Source organism: Herpailurus yagouaroundi, unplaced genomic scaffold (assembly GCF_014898765.1).
Source record: "Herpailurus yagouaroundi ecotype Mexico unplaced genomic scaffold, PumYag 28, whole genome shotgun sequence".
Classification (NCBI taxonomy): domain Eukaryota; kingdom Metazoa; phylum Chordata; class Mammalia; order Carnivora; family Felidae; genus Herpailurus; species Herpailurus yagouaroundi.
Genome location: NW_024412376.1, coordinates 58944801 through 58963229, shown reverse-complemented (window position 1 = coordinate 58963229; position 18429 = coordinate 58944801). Strand labels below are relative to the sequence as shown.

The 18429-nt window shown below is 35.0% G+C and overlaps 1 protein-coding gene across 16 annotated transcripts in view; it reads left to right on the top strand.

The window, feature by feature from the left end:
• The window catches only part of LARP1B (La ribonucleoprotein 1B), a 126823-nt gene that overhangs the window by 42757 nt on the left and 65637 nt on the right, over window positions 1-18429 (top strand). For 15 of the 16 annotated variants that reach the window (XR_005789914.1, XR_005789912.1, XM_040474228.1 and 12 more), the window contains one exon: window positions 111-476. Coding sequence is in view for 14 of the 16 variants with exons in the window: in XM_040474228.1 (XP_040330162.1) it covers window positions 111-476 (366 nt within the window). In the remaining 2 variants the exon portion in view is untranslated. Of the gene's footprint in view, window positions 1-110; window positions 477-4566; window positions 6046-18429 lie in introns of those variants that run through there. The other variant, XM_040474248.1, reaches the window with a different exon arrangement.

Sequence of the window (18429 nt, the reverse complement as noted above, 5' to 3'; positions counted from 1 at the left end):
CCTGCTGACTAGTCATTGAGCATGTTAGGCTTCATATTACTTGTAACATGTGATTTTTTTTAAGTGATTAAAAAAAATTGTGTATATAAAATACCACTTTCTTCCCTTAGGAATCAGCATCTCTGCCTGAAGAGGCATCAAATCAGCTATATCCTTCAGATGAACAAGAGCAAGAAGAACTTGACTTTTTATTTGATGAAGAGATGGAGCAAATAGAAGGACGAAAAAACACATTTACTGATTGGTCTGATAATGATTCAGATTATGAAATTGATGACCAGGATTTAAACAAGATTTTGATTGTAACTCAGACACCACCTTACATGAGAAAACATCCTGGAGGAGATCGAACAGGCAACCACATGTCTCGGGCAAAAATTACATCTGAACTTGCTAAAGTCATTAATGATGGCTTGTATTACTATGAACAGGATCTATGGATGGAAGAAGATGAATACAAACACACAGCCCTAAAGGTAATTGTTTGTGGCCAACAACATCTTTCTACTGATACTAGTTTTTTAAATATATGTTGCTCCCTGTTTTTCCTAAACCTAAGGCTTTATTTTATTAAATTTTTAATATAAATAAACAATATTTAATATGAAAAATTCCTGGAATATATCTGACAGTCATAACCCGAGATACTATTTTATTTTATTAAAATGACAGTGGAATGAATAATTAAAAAAAATTAGCATTCACTGACTAAAACCCTTTTTTCAGGTGAAAATAATTAGAAGGCCCTTTATAATAAGAAGGAAAAAAGTTATGGACAGGCTTAGTTTATATGCTCATTTCTTACCCTGGCCTATAATTACTCCAGCTCTATGAGCAAGGTGTTAGAGAAGGGTTACTTTTGCTGACCCCTTTCATCCTTCACTCCTTAGTCTATGGTGCATGCTCTATGGTAGTGGAATTTGTTGTGGTCAGGGATGGAAGATTAAAATGGCTGATTGTCTCTTCTTGTCCAGTCACTACTCTGGTGGTAGGGGTGCTCTTTGAAACCTTGTTAGAATTTTTTATCCTCTTGCATTTCACCCCACATTCTGGATAACTAACCTATCCTAGTTATTAAGGTAAAATACAAGAGCATCAGAGTATTCTTTTAGCTGTCTGCATTCCTTTGATATCGATTTTAATGATGTAGATAGGGAATACATTGGATCTTTTTCTGCCATTAAAAAAGTTAAATATTTGTTTTTAGTATGTAATAATGAAGGAAAAGTTGTATAACTGTACTATGCCAAATAGAAGAGAGATCTTGGTCAGAAATAGTTACAGTTGTAGGAAGAAAAGCCTGCCAACTAGTGATTGAATAGAAGGGACTGGCTGTCCCTGGAGGTGTTCTTATCATTAACAAGAAGTGTACTTCCCTTCTTGGCTCTTCATTTCTTTTTCTTCATGGAATTTCCATCATTGCATTCACCTCTTTACCTTCTTTATTTGTTGCCTTTTTGGAGACCATGCCTCAGGGTATTATAGCTTTCTGTGAATTAAGAGCCTGAGTAGTTCTCTCTGTCCTGCTGTGGGAAAGGAAGTGTGTTTTTATACAGTTTCTTGGTTGAAAGTCTTTCCTTGTCTAAGCATTGCTATTTTATTTGTGATACTTAGGTTCTGTAAGAAATCTCTAAATCCTTTTTGGAACAGAGCTAGAAATTTAATAATAGGTTACAATTGCACTCCTTCCATTCCCTGTCTCCACTGTGCTTTGTTCTTCACCATCTACCATTCTGTGTATTGCACTTCCCTTCTGTTTTGATCGCATGGATATGAGATTTATGAGGATAGGAATTTTTATCTTATTTTGTGCACTACTGTATCTCTGCTGCTAGGATAGTTCCTGGTGCATAGTAGTACTCAATTCATATTCGTTAAATGAATAAATAAATTATGGATTAAACATTATGAACTACCCAGAGAAAAGCTAACCACTGTATATAATATTGGTTCTGTGGGAAAATTTTTTGAGTTCCAAATAATGAACTCACAAGTCACCTTGAGAAACATGCTACTTGTAGGTGATTATTTATTTGCTTTAACTAACATGTAGACAAAAAAGCCATGTGTTAGTTAAAAACCAGCATCTGCCTTATCCATGAAATATTAGGGGAAAGTAATCTTGGCTATATGACTCTGAGCATTACGGATCTGTTCATAAGTATGTTGTATTTTAGCGTATGTACATTGGTCCCTATGTACATTCTTATCACCTTATTCCCCTTGTTTTTAATTCTGTGCTCAACATGTAATTTCTTATTAGAGTTGTACTTTTCTTGTGGGTCTGCTTAGAGAGAAAACAATGATTTAATATATATTTGTTAAACTCCTACTGTGGGTCAGACATTGTGCTAGGTCCTGGGCATGGAATGGGAAGATAACAGTAGGGTCTCTACATGCCTGGTTCTTACAAATAATTGCGAGGATAGACATTAAAATAAGCCCACAATAAGTATTTAATCATAAATTATGATAAATGTTCTAAAGGAAAAGAACAGGATTCTACTGGATTGGGTTGTCCGGGAATGCTTGTGAGAAAGTCCCAGTTATAGTGAGGTCTGAACTATGAGTAAGACTGAACCCTGCAAAGAGTAGGGAAACCATACTCTGGGCAGAGGAAACAGCAAGTGGCAAGGATCTGAGGGAGGAAAGAATTTGGTATATTTGAGGAAATGAAAAAAAAAAAAGCCTGTTTATAGTATTATATGAGAGGGCAGATATGACAGAATGTAGGCAGAAGTCTGATCATATATGGTTTTGTGGGCCATGTTAAATTGGAATTTATCTAAAATTCAAGTAAAGTATCTTGGAGAGCTTTACACAAGCAATGGGACATAATCTAATTTTTATTAAAAAAAATAAGTCTGGTTATTATGGTGGAGAACAGAGTAGAGATAGGTACAAGGGTGGCAGAAGAAATCTACTTGGGAGGCTATAAAAGTAGTCTTGGAGATGGGTATTGGTAACTTAAGGTAACTTGGTAACCAAGGAACTATAGAAATAAGAAAACCAGGTCTGAGCTCTCAGGAATCATTGTTTAGGAGTTGTAATAGGAAAAGTGGTGATGTGGAAGCGTAAAACTGACTTCAAAAGGAAAGAAAAATCAGATGTGTCAGGAACTGGACATATTGAATTAGATGTAAATGAAAAGAATGCCAAATTGACAGGGTAGTTTGGTGATATTTTTTGACTTTGCAAAAGGAGTTTTTGCTGGATCCAGAAGTTACATTGAACTGCACTGGACTGAGTATAGGCTTTCTGTTTCTGGCATGCTCTTACTCGTGAAGACAACTCAAATGGCCTTTTAATAGATGAGAAAACATCTACTTAAAATCCTTGAAGATCAGCAAGATAAGTTATTATCAGAATGAAACCATGGACAAATATGGAGTATTGAAGTAGTGTTGCCCTGGAGACCATTTTGGAATTTGAGGGATTTGAGGAGTTCAGCTTTGCAGAAGCCATCCAAAATAAAGGGGGAAAAGACACAAACCTAGGGCTCAGCCAAAGTTGGGGATTCCATCAAGTCGTCTTCCTATTAAATTGGTACCTAAAAGAAATACATCCTCAGTGGAAGAGAACTTGCTTTCTCATCTATTCCTCTTGGGGACTACAAACAAATTTCCCTACTTGTGCTGAGCAGAATAAGGAGAAAAAAAATGGCTTAGAACTTATCATGCAACTTAAGTTCATACTATGTGGATGACTAATGTAACCACTAGTCATGAATTTAAAGTGATTATGGCCTGCTAATTTCCCAGAAACCTAGCAGAAGCCAACATAGCTCTTTTGTATGGACATTAACTTTTATCCTAGACCTCAAATAATTTACTCAAGTTACCTTAAAAGGAAAGTGAGCAGCTCACAAAGTTAATAATCAGACATGGAAATGTGGTACCACATGTAAGAATGAGCTAAAGTAACAGCAAAACCATACCCTGAAATAATTTAGATATTGGAATTTTTTTTTTAATGTTTATTTATTTTTGAGCTAGAGATACACAGAACTCGAGCAGGGGAGGGGCAGAGAGAGAGGGAGACACAGAATATGAAGCAGGCTCCAGTCTCAGTGCTGTCAGCACAGAGCCCGATGTTGGGGCTCGAACACATGAACCATGAGATCATGAGCTGAGCTGAAGTCGAATGCTTAACCGACTGAGCCACCCAGGCGCCCCTTAGATATTCGAATTATTAAACAGAATATGGAGTAACTATGTTTACTGTGTTTAAAGAAATAAAAATATGGGTGGGGAAGAAGAAATTCTAAACAATAAAGTTCCTAGAACTTCAATTAAAAACAGTTAAAGTTGAAATCAAAAACTCAGTTGAAGGAAGGGATTAACAGCAGATTAGATACAATCAGAGGGTCAGTGAATTGGAAGCCAGCTTAACAAGAAATTTCAGAGATCACCACAGAGAGGCAGAGAAATAGAATATATGAAAGGGTATGTAATGTTACTCTAGAGAGTCTTTGCTATTATTTACTACATTTCAAATCAAGTTTTGTAGAATTTACCATCTACTGGATTTTATTATATAGCTTTTTATTTCTTTCCTTTTTTAAAGCTTTTTCTGAAAAGTTTTAAAAAAGGAAGAAATGTGGAATACAGAATGATAGAAATGGTCTAAAATGACATTTAATCAGAATTTCAGAAGGAAAGGTGAGAGAAAATGGGGCAAAGTCAGTATTTTACGAGGTGATAACTAACGCTTTTTCTGAATTGAGGAGAGGTACCAGAGTAGAGCAGCCAGGGGGGAAAAGGCAGATTACATCTAAAGGAAGAAGAGTGACTTGGTCAGCTGACAGCCGACTTTCCAACAATTAACAGTTGAATGCAGTACACAGTGGAATGATGGTGTTAATATACCAAGGGAAAATAACTATCAACCTATGATTGTATGTCTTGCAAAATGTCTTTCAAGTAAAAGGGTAAAATATGAGAGAAATTATAATTCGGAAAGCCTCACCAAGTGAAATTGTAAAGGTAGCATAATGATTTCAGATGCCAGATATATAGAAAGGACTGTAGAGCAAAGCAAGAGATATGTGGTAAATCTAAATATTAACTGTATAAAACAGTGTCTTACAGATTTACTATAACATTAACCCAAACTTGGAGAGAGCAATAAATACTATTTAAGGGTACTTTAATGTTTTCATGTTGCAGTTTGAAGGATACCCTTCAAACTATTTTTATTAAAACATAAAATTAGAGGGAATAACCATGAAGCTAGGAGAAAGGGAAATGTGGAATGAGTAGGGGCTTCCAGCACAACAATAAGGTAGATTTAAACCCAAATATTTAGAGGAAAAAAAAACAATATTGTCATAGTATATGTAAATAAAATCAGTTGTGTTATTTACATGTGACATCAAAAAGATAAGGGAGCAAAAAAGTTGAAAAGATTGGAACAATATACACCGTAAAGTACTAATCAAAAAAAATCAATCTGTAGATGCAGTGTAAACCATATCAGTATCCTAACTGGCTGTTTTGCAGAAATTGATGAGATGATCTAAAATTATATTGAAATTCAAGGGACCCAAAATAGCCAAAACAATCTTAAAAAAGAACAAAGTTGAAGAATTCATACACAGTCCTTACATTAAGACAGTGTTCTTACTAGGATAAGCATAGACATACAGGTCAGTGGAAGAGAATTGAAAGCCCAGAAATAAACCCTGTGTCTATATTCAACTGACTTCTGGCAGAAGTGCCTAAACTATTTATTCAAATAGGGAAAGAATAGTCTTCTTAATAAGTGGTCTTGGGACAAGTGGATATCCATATGTAAAAGAGTAAATTGGATGCCACCCTAACTCACCATGTACAAAAATTAATTATTTGATTTAAACATTTAAATATAAGAGTAAAAATGATACAACTATTGCAAGAAAACATAAAATCTTTGACTTTGTATTCGACAGTGGTTTCTTATACCAATAGCATAAGAAACAAAAGAAAATTGGGTATCATAATTTTAAATTTTGTACTTCATAGTACACCATGAAGAAAATGATAGAGAAATAAAAAAAAAAAAACCCCACAATACCATTTACATTAGCACCTCCTCCCCAAAATAAAATAATGAGGTATAAAGCTAATAAAATAGGTACAAGATCTATATGAGGAATATGATAACTCTGATGAAAGAAATTAAAGAACTACTAAATGAGACAGGAAGACTCAATATTATTAGTTTTCCCCAACTTGATCTGTAGATTCAGTGCAGTTCCAATCAAGATTTCAGGAATTTATTTTGTGGATATTGATTGATTAACTGATTCTAAAATTTTGGAGAGATAAAAGACCAGAATTGCCAATACAGTATTGAAGAAGAGTCAGAGAACTAATACTGCCTAACTTCAAGAGTTACTATAAAGCTACAGTGATCAAGACAGTATGGTATTGGTAAAAGAATAGACAAATAGATCAATGGAACACAATAGAGAACCCAGAAATAGACTTGGAGTAATGTAATAAAACTGATCTTTGACAAAGGAATAAAGGCAATACAATGGAGAAAATATAGTCTTTTCAACAAATGGTGATGGAACAACTTTACATCCATGTGAAAAAAAGTGACTCTAGACACAGACCTTGTATTTTTTCACAAAAAGTAACTCAAAGTGGATCAGACCTACATGTAAAACACAAAACTATAAAACAACTGGAAGATAAAAGAGAGAAAATGTAGATGATCTTCAGTTGGCTGATGACTTTTTAGATACAACTCCAAAAGCTTGATCCACGAAGGAATAAATTAAGTCAGAGTTTTTCTAGGCACATAATGGACTGTATCCAAAGTATACCAAAAAAAAAAAAAATCTTAAATCTTCAACAGTGTGAAAACAACCAGATTAAAAAAACAGGCCAATAAGCTCACCAAAGAAAGTTATATTGATGGTGAATAAGCACATGAAAAGATACTCTATATCATATAATTAGGGAAGTGCAAATTTAGACAGTGAGACACCAGTACACACATGTTAGAATGGCCAAAATATAGCTGAAAGCATCCAATGCTGATGAGGATATAGAGCAACAGGAATTTTCACTCCTGTTGGGAATGCAAAATTATACAGCCACTTTGGAAGACAGTTTGTTTCTTACAAAACTTCTCTTACACATTCTCTCTCTATACCTTTCTCTCTGCCCTTCCCCTGCTTGTGCTGTCTCAAAATAAATTAATAAAATTTATAAAACCAAAAACCAAAACTACTCTTGCCATACTATCTAGTAATTACCTTCCTTGGTACTTAACCCCAAAGGAGCTGAAAACTTTGTATATGTGGGGTGGGCTGGTTGGCTCAGTCAGTAGAGCATGTTCCTCATTTTTTTATTTATTTATTTTATTTATTTTTTAATGTTTGAGACAGAGCCAGAGAAAGAGTGCATTTGGCGGGGGGAGGGGGGGCAGGGAGTGGGTGGCAGACAGAGGGTGACACACAATCTGAAGTGGGCTCCAGTCTCTGAGCTGTCAGCACAGAGCCCAACATGGAGCTTGAACTCAGGAACTGTGAGATCATGACCTGAGCCGAAGTCCGATGCTTTACCGGCTGAGCCACTGAGGTGCCCCGAGCATGTTCCTCTTGATCTTGGGGTTGTGAGTTTGAGCCCCATGTTGAGGGTAGAGTTTACTTTTTAAAAAATCTGCATATGAAAAAAATTTAAAAAAATAAAAAAAAAATCTTTACAGTAATTTTATTCATAATTGCCAAAACTTGGAAGCAACCAAGATGCCTTTCAGTAGGTGAATGGATAAACTCATATATCCAGACAATGGAATATTATGTAGTGCTAAAAAGAAATAAGCAATCAGTGGAGGAATCTTAAATTCAAATTACTAAATGAATCCAATCTGAAAAGGCTACATATTTACTGCATAATTCTAAATATTTGACATTCTGGAAAAGGAAAACTATGAAGATAGAAGGAAGATCAGTGATTGCTAGGGTATGGGAAGGGAATAAATGAATAGGCAGAACAGAGAGGTTTTTTAGGGCAGTTAAAATTTTCTGTATGATAGTATAATGGTGAGTACATCTAATTATACATGTATCAAAACCTGTGGGATGTACATACCAAGCATGAAACTTATGTAAACTATGGACTTTAGGTGATTATGATGTGTCAGTGTAATCCCACTGATTGTAACAGATGTAACACAGATTGTAACATGCAGAATGGTAAGAGGGGAGAGTCTGTACTTTTTCACATAATTTTGCCGTGAATCAAACTGCTGTAAAAACACTAAAAAAGCAAGTTAGAAGAAAATGTTTACAAATAATATTTTTAATAAAGGACTTATATTTGTAATAGAGAACTCTTATAACTCAATAATAAAAATGCAATCCAATTATTATTAAATGAGCAAATAATCTGAATAGACTTCTTTTCCAAAGAAGGTACACAAATGGCTGATGAGCCCACGGAAGGTTGGTTGACATCATTAACCACCAGGGAAATGAATCACAATCACTATGAGACACCACCTTGTACCTACTAGGATAACTATAATAAAAAAGATACATGCACAGTTGGTGATGATGGGGGGAGAAATCAAAATCCTCGTAGACTACTGGTTAGACTTTAAAATAGTTGAGGGTATTATGCTAAGTGAAGTCAGAGAAAGACAAATATATGACTTCACTCATATGTGGAATTTAAGAAACACAACAGATGAACATAGGGGAAGGGAAGCAAAAATAAGATAAAAACAGGGAGGCAAACCATAAGAGACTCTTAAATACAGAGAACAAACAGGGTTACTGGAGTGGAGGTGGGTTGGGGAATGGGCTAAACAGGTGATGGGCATTAAGGAGGGCACTTGTGGAAGAACACTGGCTGTCATATGTAAGAGATGAACCACTGAGTTTTAACTCCTGAAACCCAGACTATATGTTAACTAACTTGAATTTAAATTTAAAAAAAGAGTGTAAAATGGTCCAACTGTTTTTGGAAAGCATTGTGGCAGTTCTCAAAAGGTTAAACATAGATTTGTCTTATGATCTAAGAATTCCTCTCCTAGGTAGGTACACAAAAGAAGTGACAACATATGTCCACACAAAAACATACATAAATGTTAATTGCAACATTATGAAAGTGGAAAGAACCCAAACAATCATCACCTGATGAATGCATAAACAAAAAGTGGTATAACCATATAATGGAGTAGTATTTAGCAGTAGGAAGAAATGAATACATCCTGAAACATGAAAACATTATGCTAAGTACCACATATTGTAAGATTCTGTTTGTATGTTTGTGTGAAATGTCCAGAACAGACAGAAATTATATTGGCGGTTGTGGGGCTTAGGTTGGGTGGAAATATTTCCTTGGGAGGAGATTGAGAGTGATTGTTAATGGGTCCTGTGTTTGTTTGTTTGTTTGTTTTTTGGAATGATGAAAATGTTGTAATTTGATTTTGATGATGGTTGCAAAATTTGTATATACTAAAAGCCAATCGATTCATATGCTGGGGTAGATTGTACCATATGTGGATTATATCTTTAATAAAGTTTTTTTTAAAAGTCAGTGCTACCCAAAGTGATCTACAGATTCAGTGCAATCCTTGTCAAGAGCCCAATGGCATCTTTTGCAGAATTAGGAAAACTAGTACTAAATTGGTATGGAATCTTATGGGACCACGGAGAGCCAAAAAACAAGTTTTAAAAACCATGGAGTTAGAAATACCGCATTTCCAAAAAGGAAAGAAAAGAAAAATATCACATTTCCTAATTACAGAACTACAGTAATCAAAACTGTGTGGTATGAGCATACAGACCAAGATTAAATGAAGCTGAATAGAGCACAGAAATAAATCCTTAAGTTGACTATGTGACCAAATGATTTTCAGTATGTGTGCCAAGATCACTAAATGGGAGAAGACAATTTCAACAAATGGTGTTGGGGAAACTGGTCATCCACATGCAAAAGAGTAAAGTTGGAACCTTCTCTTAACATCATATGTAAAAAAATTTTAAAGATTAAAGACTTAAACCTAAGATATAAAACTAGAACAAAACAGGGTGAAGCTTCATATTTGATTTGGCAATCATTTCTTAGCTATGACACTAAAAGCATATGTAATAAACAGATTGGAATTCATAAAAATCAAAAACTTATGTGTATTAACTTATCAGAATGAAAAGGTCAGCTGCAGAATAGGAGAAATATTTGCATATAATCTGATGAGGGGTTAATATTTCTGAATATATAAAGAAATCACAACAACTCAATAAAAAACTCAGTTTAAAAAATGGGCAAAGGATTTGAAAAGCTGTTTCTCCAATAATATACAAATGTCCAGTGAACACATGAAAATATGTGCAGCGTCACTATTCTTAGAGAAATGAAAATCTAAATCACAGTGAAATATCACCTCACTCGTTAGAATGGCTACTTTCAAAATAAAAAGTAAAACCCAGGAAATAACAGTTGTTGGAGAGGATGTAGAGAAATTAGAACCCTTGTGCATTGTTGGTGGGAACATAAAATGATATAGCTGCTATGAAAACAGTATGGCAGTTACTCAAAAAACTAAAAGGATATTTGCACAGCCATGTTCTTAGCAGTAGTATTCATGATAGCCAAAAAGCAAGCCAATTAAATGTCCATCATCAGATTAATAGATAAATAAAATACGGTGTATACATATAATGGAATATTATTCACCCTTTAGAAAGGAAGGAAAACTATCACGTAATACAACATGGATGGTCTTTGAGGACATGCTAAATGAAATAAGCCACAAAGATACACTGGATGATTCCATTTACAAATGAAGTAGTAAAGAAGCCAAATTCATAGAAACAAAGAGTGGCAGTTGCTATGGGGGAGGGAGAAATGGGGAATTGTTTTTTTTTTTTTTTTTGACATTTTTTGAGAGACAGAACATGAGTGGGGGAGTGGCAGAGAGAGAGGGAGACACAGAATCTGAAGCAGGGTCCAGGCTCTGAGCTGTCAGCAGAGATGAAATGGGGAATTGTTAATGGGTATGGAGTTTTAGTTTTACTAAATGAAAAAAGCTTGGTTATCTGTTGCACAACAGTGAATATATTCAACAGTACAGAACTGTAAACTTAAAGATGGTTAAGATGGTGAGTTTTATGTTTTTTTAAAATTCTAATTAAAAGTGAAAATTAGAAAGCCCAGCTACCTCCTAAATAAAAAGTAACGCAAAAAAGCTTTTGTATATATATTGATAGCAGACAGAATAGATTTACAAAGTAGACTTGAAAACAAAACATTACTAGCGCTAAAGAGTGTCCTTTTGTAATGATTAAAAGTGAAGAATCTATCAGAAAAGTATATTTTAAAATTTAATGTATTTAATATCAAGTTTTCAAATATATGAAACAATTGATGGGACAAATCCAAAGTCATTTTGTCTCAAGTAAGGAATAATCAAGCAATAAAAAATGAGAGTAATTTGAGAAACAATTCTCTACCAAACCTGCAGAGTGCAAGATCTCTCTGTGCTTATCTGTAGTACTTTGACCTTCAGTGGTATATAAAGTGAATTTCAAAGCATTAATATTACATAAAACACTATTGGTGGAATTAAGTTAGTGTTTAAAACTTAAAAAGTAAAGTAATAAAACCCTGTATGTTTCAGAGCAAAGATACATGTTAACTCACCAGTTGAAGAAGAAATCATAGTGGAAATTAGAAAATATAAATGGATTATTAACTGGATTTAAGAGGTGCACTGGATGAGAAAAGCTTAAATGCAAATATTAGGAAAAATGCTTGAAATTAATAAGCTGACCACCAGTATTATCTTTGCTGTATAAAACATTTCCCTTAAATCTCAAAGGCTTAAAAAAAACTTCTCACATTGCTTGGCATTGGCTATGGGTTGGCTATTGCTGCTGCTGTGTGTATCTCTTCTCATTTGGGGGGTTCATGCTGAAAGAGTAGCCACCATATAGCACTTGCTTATTCATTCACATAATGGTCTGAGCTAAAGTGTACAAATGTATTTTAACTTGCTGCTTAGATGTTCTTTATGGAATTTCCTCACATTTGGTTGGCTAAATAATGTGGCTAAGCTTATGGGGCTGGAATGTATATTCTCAAAAGGCATGAAAGGTGAATATGCCTAATCCCCTAATCTAGAAAATTCAGGCTTTGAACAATAATAGAATCTGCTATAGCTTTCAAAAAGGTAAAAGTTAACAAAAGAATTAACAAAATAAGTCCCCATAAAAGTATATGGAAGTAAATAATTAGATCTAACACTAGAGAATTCATCATACCAACACTTAATTCTTTGAAAAGATTAAAATTTATGAAGACAAAGAGGAGGAAAATGTACTTATTTTCACTGCAGTGAAAATGGGGTTATAATTACTGATTATGGTCAAATTAGGGAAATTTTTCTACAAAAATATGTAACTTACCAAAACTTACTGGAAAAGAAAATTGATAGAAACGTTTTTTTTTTTTTAAGTTTATTTATTTTGAGAAGGGGGAGGGGCAGAAACAGAGGGGGACAGAGAATCCCAAGCAGCCTCCGTCCTGTCAGTGCAGAGCTAGATGTGGGGCTTGAACTCACAGTTCGTGAGAGTCACAACCTGAGCTGAAGTTGAGAGTCAGGACGTTTAACCGACTCAGCCACCTAGGCGCCCCAATGTAAACGATTTTTATAAATCTGAAAACTTGGCTTTATTAGCAAGGTTTTCTGAAATTGGAATAATTCCAACAGTGCACAAGTATTTCCAGTGAATAGAGCTAATAGTACTCAAATATTTGTTGAATGAATTACTTTATTAGAAGAGCATAACCTTGATAGTGATACCTGGAGAGAACATGAATGAGAAATTCAAGAGAATATGAATGAGAATCAAGCATTACAAGTTATCTGGGTATAAATATTTTAAACTTTTAGCCAATCAAATTCATTGTTTTTAAAAAAAGAATAACCAGATTTTTATTTCAATAGTGCAAATTAATTGTAAATCACCTTGTGAGGTTGAGAAATTAGTCACTGCAATTCTCATGAACAGGTTAGAGAAAGATGGTGATCACCTTAATAAATGCAAAAACTACATTTGATAAGTCAACATGCATACTGGAGGTATTTTTTGCAACAGAGAAATAAAAATAAAATATCTTCAACCTCATAAAGGGTTTCTGCAAAACCTTCTACAAAACAAACATTCTGAATGGTGAAATGTTGAAGCTAATCTCTTGCAATCAAAATAAGACAGAGATTCTCACAGTCAAATCTATCAAATACATTGGATATCCTTCTTAGACCAGTAAGGAAAAACAACCAAAATAAGGTTAAGAGCTAGAAGGAAGAAGTAAACATGATTATTATAAAAGAAAATACAAAGGTATGGCTAAGCCCAGCCATGTTCTTGCAAATGGCAAAGATCTCATTATTTTTCATGGTTGGATAATATTCCATCATATATCTATATTACTTCTTTATCCATACATCTGTTGATGGACTCTTAGGTTGCTTTCATATCTTGGCTATTATAAATGATGCTGCAGTAAACCTGTATCTTTTCAAATTAGTGTTTTTGTTTCCTTTGGATAAATACCCAGAAGTAGAATTTCTACTTGTAGTAATACTACATGTACTACTACATGTAGTATTTCTGGTTTTAATTTTTTGAGGAACCTCTATACTATACTGTTTTCTGGCTATGCCAGTTTACATTTTTACCAACAGTGCACTTTTCTTCACATCCTTGCTAACATTTGTTATTTCTTGTCTTTTTGTACTGGACATTCTCACCAGTGTGAGGTGATACTTCATTGTGGTTTTGCTTTCATTTCCCTGATGATTAGTGATGCTGAGCATCTTTCCATGTGTCTGTTGGTCTTCTGAATGTCTTCTTTGGAAAAATGTCTACTTAGGTCTTGTGTCCATTTGTAAATAATATTGTTTGTTTTTTGGTGTTGAATTGTAGGAGTTCTTGATATAGTCTGGATATTAACCCTTTATCAGCTGTATCATTTGCAAATATTTTCTCCCATTTAGTAGGTTGCCTTTTTGTTTTGTTGATGGTTTTCTTTGCTGTATAAAAGCTTTTTAGTTTGATACAATCCCAAGTTTTTACCTATAGTGACTTCCAAGATTCTATTTTTTAATAGTATAAAACAATCATGAAGAATCTATTTATTTTCTATGACTGCCATAACAAATTATCACAGATTTGGCAGCTTAAACTAACGTGAATTTATTATATAATTTTGTAGATAAGCAGTACAGGTGAAGTCAGCTGGTTTCTCTACTCCAGGTCTACAAGACTGAAATCCAGGTGTTCCTGCCTGAGGTCTTAGCTGTAGATTTTATGTGAGAATCACTTCCAAGTTTATTCGCATTGTTTACAGAATTCAGTTCTTTGTGGCTGCATGTAGAGTTGAGGTCCTTCATTTCCCTTTTGGCTGCCTGGAGCCTTTTGACTCCTTTAGACCACCTGCATTCTAGGTTAGATTGCTCTGTCAGTCTTCAAATCAGCAACAGCTTGTGGAGCCCTGCTTTTCATCTGTCTTAGTTTTTCTTCTGCCGCATCTCTTCTGTCTGGTTGGAGAAAATTCTCTGCATAATCCAGAAAAAACTCCCTATCTTCAGGTCACTAAATAGAAATCTGAATTACACCTGCAAATCCCTTTTTGCCATTTATTTAACATAATTACATTTTATAAGGATTGGGATCTGGATGTTGTTAAGGGAGCCTTCTACCTACCATAGGGTAGATCCTTAAAAGGTAGAATTTTTTTAAAAGGTAGAAGTTTTAACCAGACTTTTAAGAAGATTATTATAATAATTGAAAGGTGTTACGGAAGACATAAGTAGGAAGAGAAATACTGAGTTCATGTTTGAAAGATCTGGTGGGTGTTTTCCCAAAGTCAATTAAAAAGTCAATTAAATACCATTAAGTATTTCAATGGATTTTCTTAAAGGAATTTGATAAACTGATTCTAAAATTTATATGGAAATGTAAGGGACGAGAAACTCCTCATATTCCTAAACTTGTTTTAGCAAATTAAAGATAAGGACTATAGGAATGGAATAGGAAGTCCTGAAACAGTCGCATGTGTATATGCACAGTTGGTAAATGACAGGTAGGGTTAAAGATCAAAGAGAAAATCTGATTTTTATGTATGTGTGTTTCTTTGTTTCTTTTTTATCTTTCTTTGAGAGAGAGTGCGAACAGGGGAGGGGCGGAGAGAGAGGGGTACAGAGGATCTGAAGCAGGCTCATGCTGACAGCAGAGAGCCTGATGCGGGGCTCAATCTCACGAATCGTGACAACTTGAGCTGAAGTTGGACACTTCACCCAGGTGCCCCGAAAACCTGATTTTCAATATGTGGTGCTTGGAAAAATTGTGTGGAGAAGAAAGTGAAATTACAGATTTTTGCCTTCTAGTGTCATTCAGATCTACTCCAGTGAAAGGCAAAAGCAAAGACCTGTTAAGGGATAATAGTAAAAGATCTTCATGATCTCAGAGTAGGGACAGGTTTCTTAAGTGAACACAAAATGCACAATCATAAAGGACAAAATAAAAACATTTACCACAAAGAATTATTTATTAAACATCAAAAAGAATGCCTGTGTAGTTCATGAAATTAAGAAAAAATAGTTTCCATTCATGATGTGATAGGTATTATAATAGGGGGTGCCTGGTTGGTTCAGTTGGTAGAGCATGTGACTCTTGATCTTGAGGTCGTGAGTTCAAGCCCCACGTTGGCCGTAAAGATTACTTAATGGAATTTTAAAAAAATGTACAAATCAATAAAAGATTCAGTAGAAAACTGATCATACGACATGAACAAACATTTCACAAAAGATGAAGCCCAAATGATTGAAATAATGAAAAGGTGTTCAACATTATTAATCAGGAAGATGCAAATTAAAATGTCAGTGAAATGTTCCATAAAACGCATATGAGCAAAGTTACAACATTGGACAAATTTTTGGGAGTATTTGGAACAAGAAACTCATTAATATGTAGGAATAAAAATGTAAAACCATCTCTTACTGCTTACCGTCTCTACTTAAGAATATGCTTTTGAGTTGCATTGTTCAAGTATTAACCATATGTGGTTATTGAGTTTTCAAAATGTGACTAGTCCAAAAGGAGATTTTCTTTAAATATACAATATTGGATTTTGAAGGCTTAAGAGGAAAGAATATAAAACATCTCAATGATTTTTATAATTATTGCATATTGAAATGATAATGTGTTTAGTTAAGATACTAAAATTTCACCCTTTTAAAAATCTTTTTTTTAAGTTTATTTATTTATTTATTTATTTATTTATTTATTTATTTTAATTTTTTTTTCAACGTTTTTATTTATTTTTGGGACAGAGAGAGACAGAGCATGAATGGGGGAGGGGCAGAGAGAGAGGGAGACACAGAATCGGAAACAGGCTCCAGGCTCCGAGCCATCAGCCCAGAGCCTGACGCGGGGCTCGAACTCACGGACCGCGAGATCGTGACCTGGCTGAAGTCGGACGCTTAACCGACTGCGCCACCCAGGCGCCCCTATTTATTTATTTTTTGAGAGCGGGAGGGAGAGCACGAGTACAGGCAGAGAGAGAGGCAGACAGAATCCCAAGCAGGCTCCACTCCGTCAGCACAGAGCCTGACATGGGGCTTGAACTCACAGACTGTGAGATCATGACCTGAGCCGAAATCAAGAGTTGGATGCCTTAACTGACTGAGCCACCCAGGCTTCCCTTAAAAATCTTTCTTTTTTTTTTTTTTTCTTTATTTTTTTTTGTGAGCAGCAGGCAAAAGTTTATTAGAATATAAGATTAAAAAGGAAGAATAGTAGGAAAGCTCTCTTAACAGAGGGGATTTTGAAAGTGAATGCCCCTAAAAATCTTTTTAACGTAGCTACTGGAAAATTTTAAATTACTTGTGGTTTCCATTTTGTTTATATTCACCAGCACTTCTCTAGAGGAGCTCAGAAGTGTTCATCAGGAATAATACATGACAGTACAGCAGAATGTTCATAATATTCACAGATTGGAAATAACCAAAATACCTATCAGCAACTAACTGGACATATTATGGTATAGTAAACAATGCATAAATTATAGAGTAGTAAAAATGAATTACAGCTATAAACATCTTTATCAATGAATCTGGAAAGCAGCTGAGTGCAAGAAGTTAAGAAAGGTTGTGTATAGAATATGATTCCATAAAGGTGAAGGGATGGCTCAGTTAGTTAAACATCTGACTCTTGGTTTCAGCTCAGGTCATGATCTCGCAGTTTGTGAGTTTGAGTCCTTCATCGGGCTCTGCACTGATGCTGCGGGGCCTGCTTGGGATTCTCTGTCTCTCCCTCTCTCTCAAAATAAATAAATAAACTTAAAAAAAAATTCTAAAAGAAAAGCCAGGAATGATTAATCACGTAAGTCAGAATTTGGGTTGTGTTAGGGAGAGGGACTAGGATACACAGGGGTTCTAATGTATTAACAGTGTTGTGTATCTAGTTGCATGAATATTTTCTGGGAAGTTGCACATGTATGTTTAATACATTCTTCTGTATGGCATGTTTCATAACAATACTTAAAACCAGGCTAATATGAATAGGGATGTGTGAGATAAGAAGAGACGAGCCAAAGTGGAATAATTCTCTTCTTGGAACTGCAGGGTTATTGCTCTTTGTGCTAAAACTCAAGGTAGGTTGAACCTGTCTTTTTTCTTTTTTCTTTCTTTTTTTTTTTTTTTAACATCTAACTACTCATTTTCTTGTTCAGTGGTCTGCTTGGGGTAGTGGTGGAAACTTGAACAGTGGTGAAGGCATTATTAATAGAAGACATACAGATAGGTCCTCCATCCCAGATGTGTCTCTTTTTAGTCATATTGCTGGCTGGCCTCTGGGCCCATGAGGCTCAGGAATTGTCCAGTCTACTATCTCTCATGATACCTCCCCCTAATTAGAAATCTTTAGTTTGAATCTGCAGAACAAGGGAGAGAAACCATTACAACCAGTTCCTTAATCATTGTACTCTCTGTCCAAGTTGCTTATGTGGAAACCTAAATATGTTCATACCTTTGTTTCCAGCATTTCAGGGAGAACCTTCAAATCAAAAGCTTCTGAATCACATCAGTCAGAGTGCTTACCTCATTTTTAGGTTCATAGCATTTGCTGTTGTGCAGTATGCCAGCTTTGTCCAGTACTTCCTGGAGTATTATGTGACATTATCACTGGTGGTCTAAGTGTCCATTTCCAGAGTTCTCCTTGGAGAGAGAACATTTCCAGTTGCTGAATAATCTAGACTGCAGAGACATTGTTGAGAGAGTTCACTGAATGTGGGTTCTCTCTTCTGCCTTGACCCAGATAATGTTCTGGAATTGTGCATACCCAGTGGCTGCTGCTCGCTCTTGATTTTGCTGACTACTTCACTGTCTTTTGCCACATTCCCCTTACGAATGCATGAGGGC